This window comes from Schistocerca gregaria, chromosome X (genome assembly GCF_023897955.1).
Source record: "Schistocerca gregaria isolate iqSchGreg1 chromosome X, iqSchGreg1.2, whole genome shotgun sequence".
Classification (NCBI taxonomy): domain Eukaryota; kingdom Metazoa; phylum Arthropoda; class Insecta; order Orthoptera; family Acrididae; genus Schistocerca; species Schistocerca gregaria.
This window is the reverse complement of record NC_064931.1, coordinates 20,629,002-20,652,668: the sequence shown is the minus strand read 5'-3', so window position 1 is coordinate 20,652,668 and position 23,667 is coordinate 20,629,002. Positions and strand designations below refer to the sequence as shown.

General features: G+C 42.0%; 1 protein-coding gene across 18 annotated transcripts in view; it reads left to right on the top strand.

Annotated features, from left to right (window-relative positions):
- The window catches only part of LOC126297395 (muscle calcium channel subunit alpha-1-like), a 1,224,415-nt gene that overhangs the window by 1,118,310 nt on the left and 82,438 nt on the right, over positions 1 to 23,667 (top strand). For all 18 annotated transcript variants that reach the window (XM_049988154.1, XM_049988156.1, XM_049988157.1 and 15 more), the window contains 6 exons: positions 9,456 to 9,558; positions 9,670 to 9,809; positions 9,893 to 10,117; positions 10,241 to 10,445; positions 10,528 to 10,661; positions 11,067 to 11,168. In XM_049988154.1, coding sequence (XP_049844111.1) covers positions 9,456 to 9,558; positions 9,670 to 9,809; positions 9,893 to 10,117; positions 10,241 to 10,445; positions 10,528 to 10,661; positions 11,067 to 11,168 — 909 coding nt within the window. The remainder of the gene's footprint in view (positions 1 to 9,455; positions 9,559 to 9,669; positions 9,810 to 9,892; positions 10,118 to 10,240; positions 10,446 to 10,527; positions 10,662 to 11,066; positions 11,169 to 23,667) is intronic.

Genomic DNA, 23,667 nt, shown 5'->3' with positions numbered 1-23,667 from the left:
TGTCTGAAAAAATGACAGTGTCATCTATATAACAGTGACACATCATCCATGTAAGCTGTGACGTAAGTCCAACTGTACCAACCACTGTTCATGGTGCATTCAACTGATGGTAGAGATTAGTGCTCAAGATCAATACACCTCTTTTTTATCATTCTATATTACTACTTGATGTATGGAACTGGCTATATCTTTTGTACTTGGTCAGATATTTGTTGCTGCTATGAACCGCTCTTCTGCCACTACCTGACTTCTATAACAGGTGGGGTTTTTGCAGTATTCCGCAACTGCCATAGTGACCACATTCAGGGGTTGGTTGTACTTATTTCATCTGATTGTTTTGTGTTGCATTTCCTCAATGACTTACCACCACTTGGTGAATTCCTTTGTTATTCTGATATCCTTTACCAGAGAAACTTCTCTGTGAAGAACTCTTCTGTGACTCCTATCATCAAACTGTGGGAAATAGTCAGCTTCTGGTTTATTCAGATTGACAATGTGGCATGTGGCCTAAACATTCTGTATGTGAGACTGTGTCATTTCCCTATGATATTGGGACACGTTCTTCAATTGTTCTTAGACTCTGCAGACTTGCTGTTGATTAAAACCAAATGTTTTCATCATTTCAGCTTGGAATTTGTCCCAGCTGTCAAACTCCACTTCATTATTCACAAATCACTGCTGAGCTGTGCCATCAAAGTAAAAGTACACATTGTGAAACACATTATGTGATTCCACCTTTTGTATTTGGCAAGTCGCATCCTGACCAGTGTCTCTGGAAAACACTGATGGATGTGTGATGTGTAGCTGATTTACTGCTGATGTGGAATCCATTGGTCTCCTGAATACACAGACCTTAGGAATGATGTACTGAGTGTATTGTGGTGCCTGTCCATGTAGGCAGTGGCTTTTATGTTGCCTAATTGGCATCATAGATGTGTAAATGTTTTGAAGTACCTGGCACCTTCACCAATCAGTCTCACATCTGAAGCACAACCAAGTCCCTATACAAAAGTAGGGTCATCAGTGAAGTACAACATTTAGCACTGTAACCACATTTATTAGGGAAACCAGTGTACAGACAGGGCAGAACTGTCTACTAGATGGAGTGTGCTGCCATTTATACAATCATCAAATATTCCAGGTGCTGAAGTAGATTGTCCATCATACACACAAAGATATCTATAGCGTTACATAGTGTAAAAAGTATAACTTTCAACTCATAGATGCAACCTTTTCCTGGTGAGCCTCAACAACCACAGTTTGCTAGTAGCATGTCTGCATGTCCATAGTTGAGAAATACCATGTCATTTCAAGCAGTCTAGGGTGTCATCAATGCACAGAATTGGGTAGACATCTTTTTTTTGTAATTTTGTTTACTCATCAGTAGTCACTGCAGAAAAGCCATGTGCCACCTGTCTCCTTCACGAAGACCAGAGAATATGACCAAGCACTCACTTAAGTGTTGTCATATTGCAACATCTTCTCCTCTTCCTCCTTTTCCACTTCTTGTTATTTAGTCAGCAATGTTCTATATAAGTGCTGTGAAAATTTTGGATGATTCCCAGTGTTGATATGGAATTTTACTTTGGGCTGCTTGCCCTGTCTTTTCCCAATTCCAGTTTTAAAAGCATCCAAAATTTGGTACAGAATGGCTAACATTCACCAATGCCTCTGGGTTTGAGTTGTGGCTGCATGTCAAAGTTATTGATGAAAGTTCTCCTTGACCACCTGCAGTGCTTATGACCACTGCCAATATGTAGATTTATTTTGTAAGTGTAAGTAGCTTTTTGCATCTGACAAAAGTTTCACAGTGTAAACGAGTATCTAGATTGATGACTGAAACTCATCACATTGATGATGGTGGGATAAAAATGTCTTCAACAGCAGACAACTGCCAAAAAGCAATCTTGCTTACGTGTGCTTTTAGAATAGCTTTATGAGTCTGGTGCACTGATCTTGCACAGTCCATGACTGCTTGTGGTGCCTTCAAAAAGTCCCATCTGAGAATAACATTATGACTACATTGTGTTAAAATGATAGGTTCTAAAGGCTGTGTTCTTTCATTGATAATTATTCTTGTTATACATCTTCCCATCATCTGGCCATATTTCCCATTTATCATCTTCAGTACTATTACTTTTTTATCATGGCGAATAGTCTTCTTTGACTGGTGGCAGTAATTATTCGACGTTACAGAAAAAGAAGCCTCTGACTCACAGAGTAGTCGGACTGATTGGCTGTCAATAATGACATTGATGAGATACCTGCTAACTGTCATCAATGGGGGATTTTCATCTATAGCATCTTCATCTCCACTGATGGTTACCTCACTTAGTTTTCTTGAATTTAGCAGCTAGGTGAGTGGCTGGTAATACCATATGCCAATGGAGAACAGTTGCAGTGAGTTGGGGAGTGAGCTCATCTGTGTACAATGATGGGCTTTGTCCCACAGGTTGATATTAGTCATGTGCAGTTGACTGGGGTGAGTATAAATATTGTGTTACTTGATATCTAGAGGTGCAGTAGTTCTCAAACATTAGTCTTCCTCTCTTTTAGGTTACAACATGTTGAGGGCACCCACAGTAGAAAATACTGGCATGTTGTTCTCCAACTTCCAAATGACAGTCCTTCTCTGAAGTGTTATACATGAGGTTGAGGGGTTGTTTGTACCTGTGTTGGTAGGATTCTGGGCTTTCCGTTGATGGCTGTGACGTAAGTCTGAGTTGGCCAAGTCCATTCTTCACGGTGAATTCAACTGGTGGTGTTTTACCTCATGATGTATGGGACTGGCTATCTCTTGTGTACTTGGTCAGATATTTCTGGCTGCTATAAGCTGCTGTATCTCTTTTCTCAGTACATGGCATTTAATAGAGGTGAGGTCTTGCTGGTCTTCCATAACTGCCAGAGGGACGGTATTCAGTGGTTGTTCATACTTCTTTCATCTGACTCTCTTCTGTTGGGTTTCCTCAATGAGTTGGCACCTCTTGATGAATTCCTCTGTTGTTCTGGCATCCTTTGCCAGAAGAACTTGGTCCGTGTCTTCTGCCATTTCTGTCATCAAAAGTGAGACTTTGTCAACTTCTGTTACATTCGGATTGACAATGTGCCATTGGGCCAAAGCATTCTGCATTTAAGTGTGTGTCATTTCCCTATGACAGTGGGCCCTGCTCTTCAGTTGTTCCTTGACTATGTAGACTTGGTGCTGACGAACTTTTTTTTTTTTTTTTTTTTTAATTTCAGCTTGGAATTTGCCCCACCATTGAACCTCTCTTCATTATACTCAAACTAATGCTGAGCTGTGCCATCCAAGGAAAACTACACATTGCCAAACACTTCATATGATCAAACCTGTTGTATTTGGTGACTTGGTTGAATTTTTTCAGCCATTTTGTTGGGCCTGACCATTGTCTCCAGAAAACACTGATGGATGTGTGTGATGTGTAGCTTACTTACTGATGATTTGGAATCCATTGGTCTCTTCAATATATGGACATAATAAGTGATGTACTGCTTGTATTGTGGTGCCTATCTGTGAAGACAATGGCTTTTACATTGCCTAATTGGCACCATGCTCATGCAAATGTTTTAAAGTACATGACATTACCACGAATCAGCCTCACGTCTGAAAGATGATGAAGTCCATATCAAAAAGTAGGGTCATCAGTGAAGTACAACCTTTAGCACTGAAAGCACATTTATTATAGACACCAGTGTATAGACAGGGCAGAACTGTCTCCTAGATGGTGAGTGCTACTATTTATACAAACATCAAATTTTCCAGGCTATGCGAAGATTACAAACACACAAAGTTTTGAGAAGTTTCTAAAAATAATGAGTACTAAACAATATATGTTTCCCAGTGATTTTATTTAAACTGGTGCCCCATTGTATGCCAGCCAGCATCACTAACTGCAACTAAACACTGCATGCAACACAGTTCGTGCCAATATCAGGTGTATCAGTGGTGTCATAACTGCCACTCATACTTCTCTGGTATGTGCAGCAGGAACTTCCAGTGTCCCCAGACTGCTTCTTAGCACAGCAACACAGTGTGATCAGATCACCGGGCACACAGCATCCATTTTAAGAAAGATGGACATCTCTGAACAATTAGCCACAAACTATCAAGATGACCAGATTCAGTTCCCTGCACGCATCACAGGACAGTGCATGAACTTAGACAGTAGTTCCTCCAGGCAATAATTTCACTAACAAGCTATTAGTGAGTGTCACAACTAACATAAAAGATGCCTGTTTCCAGGTATTCACAGGGGCTACAGTTTCTTTGTTAAATCTCCAGATGTATGCTCACCTTCATTTGTCAGACTTAGCCCCACCGTCCTGTACATCGGTAATGTAAGGTGGCAGTTCACCTCCCCTGTGGCATCAGTTCACAGTTGCTGCAATCATTGATAGTTAAAGTTGCCAGTAGCGTCAGTTCACAATCACCACAGCCTAGAAGGTGGTCACATGGCTGATAACACTATTTGTTTTCAATAGTCACTTAGCCAGAAATATATTCAGTTTGCATGCCTTCACATTGTTTGGATCCTCCATCAGTGATGGAGCTCAGATCAGCTCTGACGGAGTTCCCTTCCAGGAACCAGATGGCCCCTGTGCCACGTTCAGACCTACATTTTAACTCGGCCTGGGGTGCAACAAAGATTTCCAGGCTCATATCTGATTGCAACCAGATACAATGCCTCATTCCTGCAGAGCACAACCCATTTCAGTATCCTTATGAACAAGGGTTGAGTAGGAACTTGATCAAATCTATGGGACTGGGGTGAATGAACCAGTTAAAACAAGTGCTTGGATCATGCCTGTGGTAGTGATCAAGAATCCCAGAGCCTCTGTAGGACTATGCAGGGACTTTAAATAAACAACCAATCCCCAGGCACAAGTAGAAACCTGTTTTATACCACATACAGAAGACCACCTCACAAAGCTTGTTGGAGGAGAATATTTTTCTAGGACGCACCTTGCCACCAGTTATTTACAAACACTGCTGGGTGAGGAGTCGCAAAACGTCATAGTTACCAGCACACCCTTTGGCTTGTACAAAGACAAGATCTGTTAGAAAAGTATCTGACCTTGCGAAATTGGCTTTCTTGGGGTGTTGGGCACCTAATCACTCACAAAGTAGTTCCCTTGGGATTCCATGCATTTCTCACTGCAGTGCCACCATTGTTGTAATCATGCCAAAAAAGCCTGTTTCAGAATAGAATTTAGCTCAGCAGTCATTGCTGAAATAGTGTCCTCTCTTGTCAGAAATCACGTTTTTTCAATGACCTCTTGTGTTTGGGGAACAGCCAGAAGTCATAAGGGGCCACATCAAGAGAGTAAGGAGCCTGTTGAAGCATAGAGATGTGGTTTTTAACCAATAAAGTCTGAACCTAATACAAGGAATGTGCTGGAACATTGTCATGCTGGAGGCACCAGTTTCCTGTTGACTGCAAGTCCAGTCTCTTTCACCCCACAGCATCATGTAGATAATGGAGGACATCACAGTAGTACTCTTTGATGATCGTTTAACCCTGGGGTGCATACTCATGATGTACAACACCACAGTAGTCAAAGAAAGCAGTCTGCATCAGTTTGACATTGCTGTGCACATGACGGTGCTTCTTTGGTCTTGATGATGAGTATTGCTTCTACTGTGATGACTGAGATTTGGTTTCTGGGTCAAACCTGTACACACAGGACTTGTCACCAGTGATTATGCTGCTCATGATTCAACACAAGGTTGCTTTTGCTTATACATCAGAAACTTTGGCACGAATTTCACCGACACTCTTCATGGCCACAACAGAATGTGCCAAAAAGTGCTGGTGCTGACCTCTACTGCAGTTTCTCCGATTGTCACAAGATGGTCCCACATCACCACAGCATTCACTTTGCCAACGACCTGGTCATATTGGCATGTTGGTGGTCAACTGGAGCATGGCTTGCTCTCCACCAATGTGCAGCCATCATTAAACCAGTTGTACCACTACTTAATCTATGTGATGTCCATAGCATTGTCACCAAAAGCCATCTGAATCTTCTGAATGGTTTCCACCTGACTGTCACCCAGTTTCTGGCAAAATTTGATGTAGTAGCACTGCTCCAATTGTTCCATCATTTCCCTTGCAAAAAAAAACAATCCAAGCATTACCTCACGCATCTGCTGCTTACCTGCAACTGACGCTATCAACAGGCAAGAAAAAATTCATGCATGTACACAAAGGTTCAAGGTTGGCTCATGCAGGTGCACTAGATTCAAGCCCATTAGGTGTTTGGTAAAAAAGAAAAAAATATGGATACTTTTCTAACAAACCTCAAAGAAGAATGTGCCTTTTGGGGTCTCTTGCGCTTCTGCAGTCTTCCAGCAACCCCCTGGGACAGTTAACCAACTCCATTCCCAGCAGTACTAACTATGTAGACAGCTGGGCACTATGCATCAGGAACATCTGTGGAACCATTGTGCCCTGTTAACTACATTATGTGGCACAGGGCTAAAATACTGTTTGGACAAATGTGGTTTTTCGAGGAGCAACTAGAGTACCTTGGGCACTTGTTAAACAACACGGTGATTGCAGCATAGCAGCTGTCGACTCCCAACCCCCAACACCAAAACTTACAAGATCTGCAAACTTTTTTGGGAAAGGTGAATCATTGTTCAAAGTTCCTGCAACAAGTCGCCCATATCATGCAATGACTAACCCAGCTGTAGAACAAAGGTGTTTGGTATAGATGGAAAGCTGCATATGAGCATGCCTTCATATAGTTAAAGCATATTCTGCACTCAACATCCTGCCTTACACCATTTTCACAACCATGTCCATTGGTTCTGCCTGTGGGTGACACTCCACATGGCACTGCTGCAGTGCTGGACCATGGGAATGATGATGGTACTAAACAACCAATCACCTATGCTTCAAGGATGCTGGTGCCTGGACAAAAGATCTACTCACAGATTGAAAAGGTGTTAGCAATTGTATTTGCAATTAAGGAATTCCAAGATAATGTATTCAAGGAAAAGTTCACTTTCATCATGGAGCAAAAACTGCTGGAAATGTTATTCAGTCCAATTCCAGTCTTCCAGAAAAAATAACACTCTGATTCTGGCTTTAGACACCTTTCCTTAGTTCCTACAACTGTACAATTAAGCACAACACAAAAATGTGTCACACTATCTTGTCTTCTCACAGAACCAGACTTGACCTTTAACCTACAGGAAATGTCATGTGTCCACATAGATGCATAAAGGAGAGACACCTTGGAAAGATTTCTCATTACAGTTGCACAAATCATTTCAGACATGTCCCATGATCTAATCTTATGACAAGACATGCACTATGTGCTCTGTGAGTGACCCACATAGATTTAAAAAAAATGTAATTAAGAACTCCAGACCTGGTCCCCACATCTACTCCTGTTATCAGTCAAAATTATGTCTTCATAGTAGAGCTGAGACACATACACATCATGTCATCATCCTGGCCATCCTGTGGCCACAGATTTTATGAACACATCATTTTGGGCTCTGGGGAATATTATGGATGAAAGTTACAGTGAAATGACTTACTAGCCAGACATGAACATGGAAACCATTCTGTGCAGCTGTTCAGCTAGTGCCTCACATTTCCTCTTGACCCATCCCCCCTTCAACATTCGGAAAGCATTTGAACTTTGTAGGCCCATTACTGGACTACATGGGGCTGGTAGTTGTGGACACCTACTCCAAATATCCATACATTATAAGCATGGCAACAACCACAACAAAGTCCATAATAAATGTGCTGGCTCACATTCTAGCCAATGAAAGGGTTTCCTGAACTGTAGTGCTAGACTGCGGGCCCCAATTCACAGCAGCAGCTTTCAGCCAATTCTACACATCAGGCAGAGTAAACTATCTTCTTAGTCCATCATTTCACTTATCCTCCAATGGCAAAGCAGAGTGTATGGTGTAGACATTTAAGCAGCAAATGTTGAAAGCAGTGGGAACTCCCTCTGCTCATACTGTTCTTGAGCATGTACAGGACCACATACATCTGAGATCATAGCCAGGCAGAGCTGCTCCATGGTAGGCAACCACAGACACTCCTCCTTCTGCTGGCCCCATACACCAGGAATACTGGATTAAGCACTCGAGATGATACCCACCAGAAACAGCAGTAGGGCATGTACATTAGGAGCAAAAGACATGTGGACACAAACAACAGTGGTTAACAGCTGTGGGTGGCACATCACATCAACCGAGACACTGAAGGATTTGGAGTGCTGTCATACAAACCAACTCTGCCCACACACATCAACTGCACACCACCAGTGGTATACTGTGAAATAGAAAGCCCATCATTGCCAGAAACACAATCTCCCAATAATAGCTTGCTTCCTCAAAAACAAGCACCAATGTCTTTGTACACAGACACAGACATGGAGATGGAGCTCAGCCAATAATGTGTACATTGCCAGCATAGTGCCAGAAATTCCCAGTTCCTCGCACCAGCTGGTGGGCCTAAATGCTGTGATATCCACCATACCACTGGTTCATGTTCTGAAACATCATCCGAGATGCTTCCAAACATACGTATCCATTTTTGTGGGGGTTGGGGGAGGGGGATGTAGTATCCCAACAATGGTACTTTGAAAGCCTGCTATGCAGAGCTGTCAAAACCACAATCAATTGCATTGCTCTCTTGTAGCACCACATGCTATTCTGCCAGCTAATTGGAGCTCACAGCTGCTGTATCAGCTGTGCCATGCAGTGACACAGGACTCCATGGTGAATTCAGTTTGCTGTTATGTTGTTCTTTTTCTTTGTGCTACAACTGTGAATTTCAGGCCTCATAAGAAAGATTTTCAGGTTTTCCTTTTCATAATTTAGGGAGTTGAAAGCAGTTAACTGAAGACTGTCATTACTCCTAACTAGATGAAGATATGTCTGCAGTAATCAAGTTTCTTCCTTGATATTATAACTTCCTTTTACTATAGTGAAATTTGCTGAGTGACCTCACAACATCAATGTGTAGCTAATGAGGCTGTGAAGAGTACATGGTATACTACTAAGATATACTGTATTGGAACTATTAAAAAGCTTCTTTTTTCAGTTGCTATCAAATAGTGAATATTTCTAGTAATTTGATATTATTTATAAAGAAGATGTTAAAACATATGTTCAACGAATGGCAATGGGCCATGTGATGGTGGTGGTGGTGATGGTGGTGGTGGTGATGGTGATGACATGTGTACTTTTTTGATATTTTAAATTTTGACATGACTGAAATTTCGTTAGTGGAGTTTAAAAATAAAAATTTTAACACTAGAAAGTTAGAAAACATATTTTCCTTCTTTGACGGGGGGGCGGGGGGAGGGAGGAAGACATTAAATAAGCAAGTAAAATACTGTAAAACCACCCTATTATATTGATTAACTAGGCTGCTAATTATTTATTTCTTTTGTATCCTCAGTTGTTTGGAAAGATAGCACTTGACTCAGACACGGAAATCCATCGCAATAACAATTTCCAGACCTTCCCTCAAGCTGTATTAGTTTTATTTCGATCTGCAACAGGTAATTACAACATTAAATTGTATGAAATTGTTTGATTACACTATTGAAATAAATAATGGAGGAGTTATTCATCTTCAGTCATCATGCAGATCTTTTCTGTTGGTTTTGTAGGTGAAGCTTGGCAAGAAGTTATGTTAGCATGTTCAGCAAATGTGAAGTGTGATATTAAATCAGATGAGAAAGGAAACACATGTGGATCTGATATGGCATTTCCATATTTTATATCATTTTATGTTCTCTGTTCATTTCTGGTAAGTATTAGTCTAGTACTGCATGTATGAAAATTAAAACTTTGTTAACTTTTGTGTAAAATTTGCTGTAAAATTGTTTCCAGATAATAAACTTGTTTGTTGCTGTTATTATGGACAATTTTGACTATTTGACAAGAGACTGGTCCATTCTGGGACCTCATCATCTGGATGAATTTATACGCTTGTGGAGTGAATATGATCCTGATGCAAAGGGTCGAATCAAGCATTTGGATGTTGTTACATTACTTAGAAAAATATCACCACCCTTGGGGTTTGGAAAACTGTGTCCACATAGAGTAGCCTGCAAGGTAGTAAATTTATGCACATACATAGAAGCTTGTTAATTTTGTATGAATCAGTTTTTAATACTTTGTCATTTATTATGCTATAACTACATCACTTTTTAATTTTTATGTGCCATTGCTCTCCAGAGATTGGTTTCCATGAACATGCCACTAAATAGTGATGGCACTGTTCTGTTTAATGCTACATTGTTTGCTGTTGTCCGAACATCACTGAGAATAAAAACAGAAGGAAATATAGATGATGCCAACGCTGAGCTTAGAGCAGTGATAAAGAAAATTTGGAAAAGAACAAGCCCCAAACTATTAGATCAAGTAGTGCCACCACCAGGAGGTAAGTGCTTAGTACGTTAATCATGAAAATAAAATAAAAATGTTTTATAACAATATTAATAGAATTGATTTCATATTTGCAGTGGAAGATGAAGTAACTGTGGGAAAATTCTATGCAACATTCCTCATTCAAGATTATTTTCGACGTTTTAAGAAAAGGAAAGAACAAGAACTGAAAGATGGTGATAAGGAATCTCATAACACAGTTACTTTGCAGGTAAACATTTTATTTTTCTCTGTGGTAGAATTTATACTTAGAGTTCCTGCTTTGCTAGATGAAACAGTGACTGGCCTGTACAGTTAATTGTTCATTTTCTTTGGACAGTACCACCATATAATAGCTAGACTGTGAAACCCTTTATTGAAATGCTTTCAAAAATCAGGAGATAATGTATCAGTATAATGAAGAGGAAGAATACTTTCAAGTAAATGTACAGAAGATCAGTTTATGTAAATGTAGAATTTGATTGTGGGATTCTATTAAACATAAAAGGAAAGAAAATAGCTTAGAATTTTCTGATTTCCTTGCGAAGGTCTTAAAACAAAACTTTGATTCATTGGTGCTCCATTAGAGCTGATTATAATAATTTCAAGGTGTGAAATAATTCACTAATGCTTTCAGGCAGGTCTTCGGACACTGCACGATGCTGGTCCTGAGTTGAAACGTGCCATATCTGGAAATTTGGAAGAACTTATAGATGACAATCCGGAACCCATGCACAGGGTATGTATCAAACAGTTTTTTTTTAATCAGAAGCATTTTGTCATTAATAATTTCAAGAACATTCATCTATATATACTGATAATAAAACTGTAAAATCATTTATTTACTTTTTTTTTAAGTTTGACCATCCTTATAGCCAAAACTACTAGATGAATACTAATCGGGGTTCCACAGGTAACTTGAGTACAGTTTGGGGCAATGTATAGGCTTTAGTTCATCAAAATTGGATCATGGGGGAAAATGTATCATCTAAAAATGTTTCACCTAAAATCATCTGGATACAGTATCCTTACCCAGCCCCACGTTTTCGTGCCTGTGCATGTTCTCATAAATATGCCATTCCCATCACATGTCATTGCTGTAGTGTTACATGTGCACAGTGGAGCAGGTGGAGGCAGACAGTGGTGGCTGCCTCAGATAGCTGTGGGCCTGCCATTTGAATGTCAGCATGCACTGTGCTTGTAATAGTGGCCCAACTTAGGTCAACTGGCAGAAGTTGTAGTAACTGGTGGGTTGCTACACTCCTTGCAGGGGGAAGGACCAGGCATCACCATCCATGTTGCTGTAATTGACAAGAGGGCCATTGTCTCAAATTAGGCTGTAAGGCAAGCTTTCTATGAAGAATACTTCAACAGTATCTGACAATCCTGTCTGCTATCACAGATGGACGACGGAGGATGTGAGGAAACTGAGAAGAAGCATCAGTTGCCAATAACTACAAATTTTGTATAAAAGGACCAGCAAATTCAATGTGGACTCTTTCCTGAGGCTGTATAGAGCCTGGTCATGGCAAAAAAACAGTGCACCTGCTAACCCAAACACTTTTGGCAGGGCAGGCCTCTACAAGGTGTTCCACCTCCTGATCAATGCCAAACAAAAACACATGGTGGTGCACCAAGAGTTTTGTGCAAGAGACCCCCCTCCCAATGACCCTGATGTAATAAGTGGAGGACGTCCTACTGCTGAGCTGCTGGAACCATGACATGGAGAGTGCACCCTACCACTGACAGGAGAATACTGCCATCCGGGAGGAGGTGGCACAATGCATAATAACTCCGAAGTGGATCCGATGCCTGGCCAAAGAGATGGTCAGGCAACCTGTGACGTATCGTGCCAATGACATGCCAGAGCACTGGATCTATTGCCGCGCCAGAGGCAACACAGCAACTGGTGATGGAGAAGCCATCCACCGTGTTCCTCATTTCTGTATGCAGTTGAAAGGAAAGCAGTTCCTCCTGGTCAAATAAGGAGGCAGGGTCCGTGAGGAGTAGGGACACAGCATCGACATTCACATATTGTGACTTGAGACAAAAATGGATCTCATAATTGTACTGGGACAAGTAAAGAGCCCAATGCTGAAAATGATGAGCAGCTTTGTCTGGTAAGGATGCTCATGGGCTAAACAGGGAAGCCAAGACCTTATGGTCAGTAGTTATATGAAATTTTGCTTCATAAAAGAACATGCAAAATTTTTGATTTTTTGAGGGAATAGACAATAGCAATAGCTCTTTTTCCACCTGAGAATAAAGTTGTGGAGCCGAGTTTAGTGTTTTTGACAAAAGGGCAATCGGTGGTTCAGAACCATTTGAGTGGTGATGTGCCATGATGGCCCCCACCCCTTACGTCAGGTTAAAATGTTGCAAGGCATGGCCCAGGATGAAGTACATCCTTAAGCTGTGCAAAAGTGCTCTCACAAGCTCCAGACCGAACCATTTTGCTGAATAATGCCTCGAACTCACACAGAAGGGGCAAGGCCATAATGGCAGTGACATGTTGTTCCATATGGCTCACGCCCGGGGTGGGGTGGGGGGGGGGGGGGGCCGTAGGTTGCAGAGCTTGACATATCACTGCTATGTGACAGTGTTTCTTTTTCATTTATGGTAAGAAGCCCACTGCATCGGGCAGGTCACCCACTCATGTCATATGAAATCAGGGACACAAAGGAAGTGTCATTTGCTGTTCCTGTTGTCAGTGATGTGTTTCTCTGTGTCAGCCTGGTTGGCTTACTTGTCCTCCATTGTACTAGCTCCATGTGCTGGGCTACATGCTGTCAACAATGGTGACAAGCCTCTAATTGGTGGCCAATGGCGTGGGAGACCTCAGACAACTGTGCTACATTCAAAACCTCTTCCAGTGTATGGTCTTCAAGCAGAATGACATGTTGAAACACTTTCGTATCTAGGACTGAACAAATGATGGCATCCCTGAGCACAGTGTGCACATAAGACTCCTGAGACTTAGCTGTGGCAACTTACAACTGAGGCTGTGAAGCTCAGGCACCCAAGCACAATATGACTGCTGTGACAATTGTAGAATTGAACATGCAGAGCAATCTCATGCACACGTTTGTGTTGATAAGAGAACAGCAAGCTAGACATATTATCAAAAGCCATCTTCAAAATTTTGAAATTAACACAACAAATTGATGCTGGTTCATGCAGAGGAGCTAAATGGTACAGTTAGTGATACATACAAGAGGGTATTCATGATAAGAAAAGAACCTCAGAGGCCTCCGTGTCAACCACCTGGAATACTACAAAATGTCAGCAAAGCCACTTCTCATAAGGATGCCAGTCTTCTGAGGATTAATCATAGGGTAGGGAAAGCCAGCAGGTGAACAACTGGTGAGGGAGCCTAGTCAATGTAGACAGCAACCATTCCAATGTAGCTGCGTGTGCTCTCACTCATTGCGTCATGTGTTCTAACTAGAAAAATATGAGAAACACTTGGCTATAAAAGAAATGGAATTTATTGAATCATGGGTAAGAACAACAATGCAATGCAGATGGTTACACATCTTGGAAACATTAACAACTGAGGGTCTGGAGGCCCATGCATATCCTAATAAAAATGTTACCCCCATCAGGTGTCACTGTTGTGCTGTGCACACATGGCTGGGGTGCCTGTGGTGGCCATCTCTGGTAGCTGCGGGCATGCCATTTGAATGTTGGCAGGCTGGCTGCGGTGGTCTCGCGGTTCTAGGCACGCAGTCCGGAACCGTGCGACTGCTACGGTCACAGGTTCGAATCCTGCCTTGGGCATGGATGTGTGTGATGTCCTTAGGTTAGTTAGGTTTAAGTAGTTTTACGTTCTAGGGGACTGATGACCACAGCAGTTGAGTCCCATAGTGCTCTGAACCATTTGAATGTTGGCATGCCCAAGTGGCCCAACTTCCATCCACTGGCAGTAGGTGCAGTAATCAGCAGGTTACTACAGGAGCCAATAAATAGTGCTGTTAGTTTCTGTAACTCAAGACAGATGAATTTTTGGGTGTTTATGGCACTGACAGAATTAAGTGCCACAATCTTATCTCTACGAATACAAACTAAGATTGAATTTACCAGCCTAGCATATACAGATTTAGTGATTTCACTGTGTGTATTAAAACTTTGTTTCTTTTTGATAGGTTTTATTTATATTCATAGCTAGATGGAAAGATGAATTAACTTGTATTCTTTGCTAGGAAAGATGCTTTGAGATTTGGGTGCCTATGCATTACATTTTGATTTTATTTTGTTTATAAATAAAAACGATTATGTAAGTCCTTCTGAATATACCAGAATTGTTAAAAGACTAAGAATCCAATGAAAATTTTGAGGCAAGACTTGCTTGACTCAAGAACATCAAGCTTTAACTCGCTCTTTGGAAACTCCTTCCAAAATCGAGGCATGATGTAACTCTGATCAAGGCCATCATGCATTATCTTTCTCCTTCACAGTTTTAACATTACTTCCCTCCAATGTAACATCACAGAAGTGGAAAGTTTGAAGGGGAATAGTGCAGGCGAGCTAGTTGTTATACCCCAAATATATTTATTTCTAACACTTTGCCATTTTGTTTTAATGTATACAATTCCATGCGAGCTTATGTTATGCCATGACCATAAACAAAGCACAAGGCCAGACGTTACATGCTGCAAGCAGGGACCTTAGTGTCAGTTACTTTTTGGACATGGTCATAAATTAAAAAGAATGGGCAATGTCACGTTTCTCATCTACTCATTAACATGTAAAAGTCTGTTTTCCATTTTATTAAAAATAGTTTGATTATTCTTAGAACATTAACTTCTCCATTCAGTAAAATACATCTTTCATGATATTTTCATGATTTTTCTGTCTTATGCAGTGTGTAACAATTACTTGGATGTGAAATGTATTTTTTGCCTCCTTGCCATTATTTTTCACATTGCCACCAAAGTTCCAGTAGTGGCGGTGGTGGTGGTTTTACTCATCCATAGACCTCTTTAAAAAGGATATTTTTGTCTTTTCTAATTACAATTTAAGAATAACAATAAGAAATTAAGTAATGGTGATAACCTACATGTTTAACAGTTTATTTATTCCAAATGAAAGTATTAATAATATATATATGGCAGATTCACTGAAAGGTTTAAACTGTATCAATGTAAAGTAAACGTGAATTTGACAGAAAGTTAGTGATTAACAAATACTCATAAAAGGATAGCTTAAATAATAAATATTTTAACCAACACAAGTGCATACATCGTTGTACAGATATCATGTTCATAGGTTTCTCTGGGAAATAGCCTTACCTCAATGACACTGTATATAATTAAATACACTCCTGGAAACTGAAATAAGAACACCGTGAATTCATTGTCCCAGGAAGGGGAAACTTTATTGACACATTCCTGGGGTCAGATACATCACATGATCACACTGACAGAACCACAGGCACATAGACACAGGCAACAGAGCATGCACAATGTCGGCACTAGTACAGTGTATATCCACCTTTCGCAGCAATGCAGGCTGCTATTCTCCCATGGAGACGATCGTAGAGATGCTGGATGTAGTCCTGTGGAACGGCTTGCCATGCCATTTCCACCTGGCGCCTCAGTTGGACCAGCATTCGTGCTGGACGTGCAGACCGCGTGAGACGATGCTTCATCCAGTCCCAAACATGCTAAATGTGGGACATATCCGGAGATCTTGCTGGCCAGGGTAGTTGACTTACACCTTCTAGAGCACGTTGGGTGGCACGTGATACATGCGGACGTGCATTGTCCTGTTGGAACAGCAAGTTCCCTTGCCGGTCTAGGAATGGTAGAACGATGGGTTCGATGACGGTTTGGATGTACCGTGCACTATTCAGTGTCGCCTCGACGATCACCAGAGGTGTACGGCCAGTGTAGGAGATCACTCCCCACACCATGATGCCGGGTGTTGGCCCTGTGTGCCTCGGTCGTATGCAGTCCTGATTGTGGCACTCACCTGCACAGTGCCAAACACGCATACGACCATCATTGGCACCAAGGCAGAAGCGACTCTCATCGCTGAAGACGACATGTCTCCATTCGTCCCTCCATTCCCTCCATTCACGCCTGTTGCGACACCACTGGAGGCGGGCTCCATGATGTTGGGGCGTGAGCGGAAGACGGCCTAACGGTGTGCGGGACCGTAGCCCAGCTTCATGGAGATGGTTGCGAATGGTCCTCGCCGATACCCCAGGAGCTACAGTGTCCCTAATTTGCTGGGAAGTGGCGGTGCGGTCCCCTACGGCACTGCATAGGATCCTACGGTCTTGGCATGCATCCGTGCGTCGTTGCGGTCCGGTCCCAGGTCGACGGGCACGTGCACCTTCCGCCGACCACTGGCGACAACATCGATGTACTGTGGAGACCTCACGCCCCACGTGTTGAGCAATTCGGCGGTACGTCCACCCGGCCTCCCGCATGCCCACTATATGCCCTCGCTCAAAGTCCATCAACTGCACATACGATTCACGTCCACGCTGTCGCGGCATGCTACCAGTGTTAAAGACTGCGATGGAGCTCCGTATGCCACGGCAAACTGGCTGACACTGACGGCGGCGGTGCACAAATGCTGCGCAGCTAGCGCCATTCGACGGCCAACACCGCGGTTCCTGGTGTGTCCGCTGTGCCGTGAGTGTGATCATTGCTTGTACAGCCCTCTCGCAATGTCCGGAGCAAGTATGGTGGGTCTGACACACCGGTGTCAATGTGTTCTTTTTTCCATTTCCAGGAGTGTATATAACAGTTACTGATCATCTGAGTAGATATACTTGACTGTTTATTTTGTTAGTGATGATTTCTAACAATCTAAAAAAGTTTTTTAATTGCTCTGAAGCTAGACTATTCCATGGGGAGCATGTAGTGAGTATATTAACTTGATATGGATTTGGAACAACACTGTAAGACAAAAAAAAATGTAGCTTGAATGAGTTATGCAAATTGATCACAAACTGATATTCATACAGAAAAATACAAAATTTTAAACTTTGGCGGCTAGTAGATAAATGTATGACACTGCAGCCAAATTTCACCCTGCAGTCAGCAAGGATGGTAAATAGAAGGTACACTGAAACCAGGGCATAAAGTCTTTGCAAATTTCATTCTGTGTACTCAGTTCAGTTGGACTGTAACTATACCTTGCAGACAGACGTGTGAAAAATGTATACAGATGTCAGAATTTGAAAGAGGATGTGCATTGGACTCAAAGAAGCCAATCGAGTAATTGGTGAATCACTCAACATTTGAATAGGAGCTGCGCCACTATTCGATGACATTAGCAGGAATGGGTGAATAATGGCCAAACACAGTGTCAAGAAGGAAACAGTCAACCATGAGTGATGACAGAATGTGGGGACCAAGCAACTATCAGAGAGGCATTTGGAACCCCAGAGCCTTTGTTCTCATTGATTCAATATGCAAGTGGTGCTTCAGTGACCACAAGGACCATTAATAGGTGGCTCACAAAACAGAGGCTGACTGTCATTGACCTCTATAGACCAACAAGCCTATATGCAGTGGTGTCAGGTACATTTTGCCTGGAATCTCATTGACTAGGGTAGAACTGTCCTCAATGATGATTCCCACTTTGAACTGAGCCCCAGTGACCTGCAAAATTGTGTCTGGAGCTACGATAGACAGCAATGCAGTACCAACCTGACTTTTTCCTGCCATACGACCCAACAACCAGAAGTCATTATCTGGGGTGCCATTTCATTGTGCCCTTTGGTTGTCATCTGTGGAACCCTTACAGCACAGCAGTATGCCAGTGATATTCTATGCCCCATTTTGTTGCCCTTCACTTCAACCCATTCTGAGCTTACATTCCAGCAAGATAATGCCCTTCTGCATTTGATGATCTAACATGCCAGTTGGACAGAATTTGGCATTGTATCACCTAGGAAGAGATCCAACAACTCTGTCAATCATTGCCAAGCAGAATAAATGTCAATCATTGCCAAGCAGAATAAATGCTTACAAAAATTCCAGAGATAGACCAATGTGTTACTGAAGTTCTCAATTTGTGAAGCTCTTTCTCTTGAAAAGAAAGAATTTATTGTCAGCTGTCAGCTACACACAAATGAAGTATATGAATGTTGGGGCTCAATAGATTAACACCCAATGTATCCCCCTAGCTGTGTGGACCACGACATGTATTATGATGTAATTTTATGAGGGGTAGTCATAAAGTTTCAGTTATCACATCTAAAAGGTAAAGTTATATAATTATTGTTTTGTTTGTTTGCAGGTAGATGTTGCAGTCCTGGTACACATTGAAATTCTCCTGCCTCAATACTGTAGCATGTTACCATTGGAGCAAAACAAAATAGTACAGCCATTTGATAAAGTGGAGTTGGGCTGCATCATTTCAGTGTGTGCCAGAACTGCAGACATGCACCTGCACACAAACAGAATATTAACTGCATAACTTTATATTTCTTCTGGTAATGATAAAACACATTATGACTACCCTTTGTAACATTGTCGCAAGATCTGCCTTGGTCCTACAAGCAAATAAGGAAGTCTCTCATGTGTCAACAACTTTCATTCACCTCATTGGTATATTGGTGACACCTTCAGTGATGGGCTATAGCACTGTGGCATGTGAATTTCTCAAAGCATATTTTTGTACATAAAACAGGCATAGGGAATGCTTAAAATTTTTTACATAATCTGTACTCATAAAGTGCACAGCTTGTCATCTCGCCATGGCATTCTCACTTTCCGAGCACGGTTTCCTGCCTTCGATTTTCATCTGCCCCCAGATGACTGGGTGTTGTTGTGTCATCTTCATCATCATTAAAGTCAGAAGAAGGCAATGCAAACCACCTCCATTAGGACCATGTCTAACACAGTGGTGAATGTCTCCCGCATTGTTCCCCTACACTCTGTCAAGAAACATGGGACTTCATTTCAATTCATTTTCATACTCATAAAGTCTCATATTATATATATTACAAGAATGAGTTTTGTGTGTGTGTGTGTGTGTGTGTGTGTGTGTGTGTGTGTGTGTGTGTGTGTGTGTTACTATGTTTCTTACTCCTCCACACTGAAACAGCTGGACAGCTTTATTGGTTTGGATGAAATTTGGAATTGAGATAGCTTATACCCTGAATTAACATAGAGGCTTCACTGTATATACCTACCAATCAGAGGGGTGGGTGTTGGGGTGAAAAATAAGTGTAACTCATGACGCAAATACCTGTACTTTGTTTGTTCATTTGAGAATGAGAGCATTTAGTAACCTGTAACAAACATTACATACAGTATGAGATATTTCCAAATCATATTCTCACTGGCAACAGCAGCAAAGTGGTGAGAAGAAAAAAGTTTATCACTTACTACATTTTTGCTGTTCACTCAGTAGAATTGCTGCATGGAGCACGATGGTTTACTTTATTACTTCTTCACTACTAACTGCACACACAACATATTTTGCAGTCAGTATTCACATATACCACTAAATGTATCTGCAAAATTACATCATTGAGCTTCAATATTACATCCTTGTAAGGAGCATAGTTCAGGAGATAAAATCTTATAAACACTGAGCAGCATGAAAGTGAAACTGCAGGGTGAAATTAGCTAGAGATAAAAGTGAAATATGTGCACAAATATATGTGAAATATTTTAAATACATGTGAAATGTGTTTGACATGTGTATGCAGGCAAAGACAAGGGTACAAAGCTCATCCCAAAACCCTGAAATGGTTTCAACCAAATTTGGTACATCCACACATCAAAAAACATTTGCATCACCTCGGTTCCAAGAGTTCCGAAACCTGTACAGAAAACTGGAATAGAGATCAACATAAACATCATTTCTGTCCTTCTTATTGCTCATGAAAACCACACATTGCATGTTGTACCACCATACAGCCAGACCTTCAGAGCCAGTGGTCCAGATTGCTGTACACACCAGTACCTCTAATACCCTGTAGTATGTCCTCTTGCATTGGTGCTTGCCTGTATTCGTCATGGCATACTGTACACCCACTCATCAAGTCACTGTTGGTCCACATTGTCCCACTCCTCAACTGTGATTCAGCGTAGATCCCACAGAGTGGTTCGTGGGTCACATTGTCCATAAACAGCCCTTTTATCTATCCCAGGCATGTTCGAAAGAGTTAATGTGTGGAGAACATGTTGGCCACTCTAGTCAAGTTATGTCATTATCCTGAAGGAAGTCATTCACAAGACGTGCATGATGGGGGAATGAATTGTCATCCAAGAAGACGAATACCTTGCCAATATGCTGCTGATATGTTTGTACTATCGGTTAGCCTTGCTGCACTTGCTGAATAATGTGTCTAAGACAGTCAGCCGGAGCGGTTTGCCTCCAAACACGTCTCCGATGATTGTCTGGTTTAACACATATGTAACACTCATCAGTGAAAATAACATGATGCCAATCCTGACCAGTCCATTCGGCATGTTGTTGGGCCCATCTCTACAGTGCTGCATGGTGTCAGGGCTGCAAATATGGACCTCACAATGGACGTCGTGAGTGAAGTTGTGCATCATGCAGCCTATTGGGCACAGTTTGAGTCATAACATGATGTCCTGTGGCTGCATGAAAGCATTATTCATCGTGGTGGTGTTGCTGTCAGGGTTCCTCCAAGTAGTCGTCTGTCATTTGTTTATTTCTTTTTACGTTACTGACAGTACAGTTAGCCTTCTGCCACTGAGCAGCGTGTCATCAGTGTGCAAGTAGCAGCATTACTGCATTTACTAGACAGTCTTGTATTTTAATAACTGTTTAAATTTTGTGACAAATTGTTTGTGCTCTGTGTAGATTAGTCCAGACTTTCTTTGCACATCAGTATTTAGAATGGATAGGGACTGCGACTGGTGTGTTTGGATGTGGAATGTGTTGGCATCCCTTCACTCCCAGCTACAGGCAGTGTTGGCTTCAATCACACAGCTTGAGGCTGTTACCAATGAGCATCACTGTGGGGGTCAAGACAGGGGTTTGTCGGGGACAGCCAACTCGTCCCATACATCCCCCAATCAGACAATGGCTGTGGCTGCCCAGGATACTGCCCATATTGAGGCTGACCCCTCACCCATGGTAAAGTGGGAGGTTGTCTCGAGGTGTGGCAGGGGGTGAAAGACATTCCGGAGGGCTGGACAGAAGACCTCTCCAGTTTGTCTGACAAACCGGTTTCAGGCTCTGTCTCCGGCTGAGACTAATCTTCGGCCGGACATGGCTGCTTGCCCTGTTCCAGAGGTTGCCCCTCAATCTGCAAGATCCGGGCAGTTGCAGAGGTTGGGCTTACTGATCGCTCATGCCAGCATCAATGATGTGTGTCGCTATGGATTGGAGGTAATGCTCTCTGGCTTTCGGCAGCTATCTGATTTGGTGAAGACTGCCAGTCTCACTAGCAGGATGAAGGCAGAGCTCACCATCTGCAGCATCATCAACAGGACTGACTGCGGACCTTTGGTACAGAGCTGAGTGGAGGGTCTGAATGAGAGGCTGAAACATTTCTGCAACTGTGTGGGCTGCAGATTCCTCGACTTGCGCCATAGGGTGGTGGGGTTTCAGGTTCCACTGGATAGGCCAGGAGTACACTATACATAGCAGGCGGTTACATTGGTAGCAGGGGTTGTGTGGCATGGACTGGGCGGTTCTTTAGGTTAGATGGCCTTGTGCAAGTACAGAGAGGGCAACAGCCTCAAAGGGTGCAGGGAAAACTCAGGACATGCAAGGACCAAGCAGCAATTGGTATTGTAATTGTAAACTGTCAAAGCTGCATTGGTAAAGTACTGGAAATTCAAGTGCTGATAGAAAGCACCAAAGGTGAAATTGTTATAGGTAAGGAAAGCGGGCTGAAGCCAGAGATAAATTATGCCGAAATTTTTACAGACGGTGTTTATAAAGGATAGATTGCATGCAACCAGTGGTGGTGTGTTTGTCGCTGTTAGTAGTGGTTTATCCTGTAGTGAAATAGAAGTGGATAGTTCCTGTGAATTATTATGGGTGGAGGTTATACTCAACAACTGAGCTAGGTTAATAATTGGTTCCTTTTACTGACCTCCCAACTCAGCAGCATTAGTGGCAGAACAACTGAGAGAAAATCTGGAATACATTTCACGTAAATTTCCTCAGCATGTTATAGTCTTAGGTGGAGATTTCAATTTTCCAGATATAGACTGGAACATTCAGATGTTTAGGATGGGTGGTAGGGACAGAGCGTCCAGTGACATTATATTGAGTGCACTATCTGATAGTTACCTCGAGCAATTAAACAGAGAACCAACTCATGGAGATAACATGTTGGACTTACTGATAACAAGCAGACCCAAACTTTTCGACTCTGTAAGCGCAGTACAGGGAATCAGTGATCATAAAGCCGATTTAGCATCCCTGAATATGGAAGTAAATAGGAATATAAAAAAAACTGAGGAAGGTTTATCTGTTTAGCAAGAGTTACAGAAGGCAGATTTCAGACTCCCTAACAGATGAAAACGAAAATTTCTGTTCCGACACACAATGTTGAGAGTTCATGCAAAAAGTTCAAGACAAATGTAAAATGCGTTTTAGACAGGTATGTGCCGAATAAAACTGTGAGTGATGGGAAAAACCTACCATGGTTCAACAACAAAGCTAGGAAACTACTACTAAAGCAAAGAGAACTTCACTGCAAATTTTAACACAGCCAAAACCTCTCAGACAAACAGAAACTGAACGATGTCAAAGTTAGCATAAGGAGGGCTATGCGTGAAGCATTCAGTGAATTCAAAAATAAATTCTATGTACTGACTTGACAGAAAATCCTAGGAAGTTCTGGTCTTACATTAAACCAGTAAGTGGATCAAAACAGCATATCCAGACACTCTGGGATGATACTGGCATTGAAACAGAGGATGACACGTGTAAAGCTGAAATACTAAACACTTTTTTCCAAATCTGTTTCACAGAGGAAGACCGCACTGCACTTCCTTCTCTAAATCCTCGCATGAACGAAAAAATGGCTAACATCGAAATAAGTGTCCAAGGAATAAAAAAGCAACTGAAATCACACAACAGAGGAAAGTCCACTGGACCTGACAGGACACCAATTCAATTCTACACAGAGTACATGAAAAAACTTGCCCCCATTCTAACAGCCATGTACCGCAAGTCTCTAGAGGAATGGAAGGTTCCAAATGATTGGAAAAGAGCACACGTAATTCCAGTTTTCAAGAAGGGCTGTCGAGCAGATGCGAAAAACTATAGGCCTA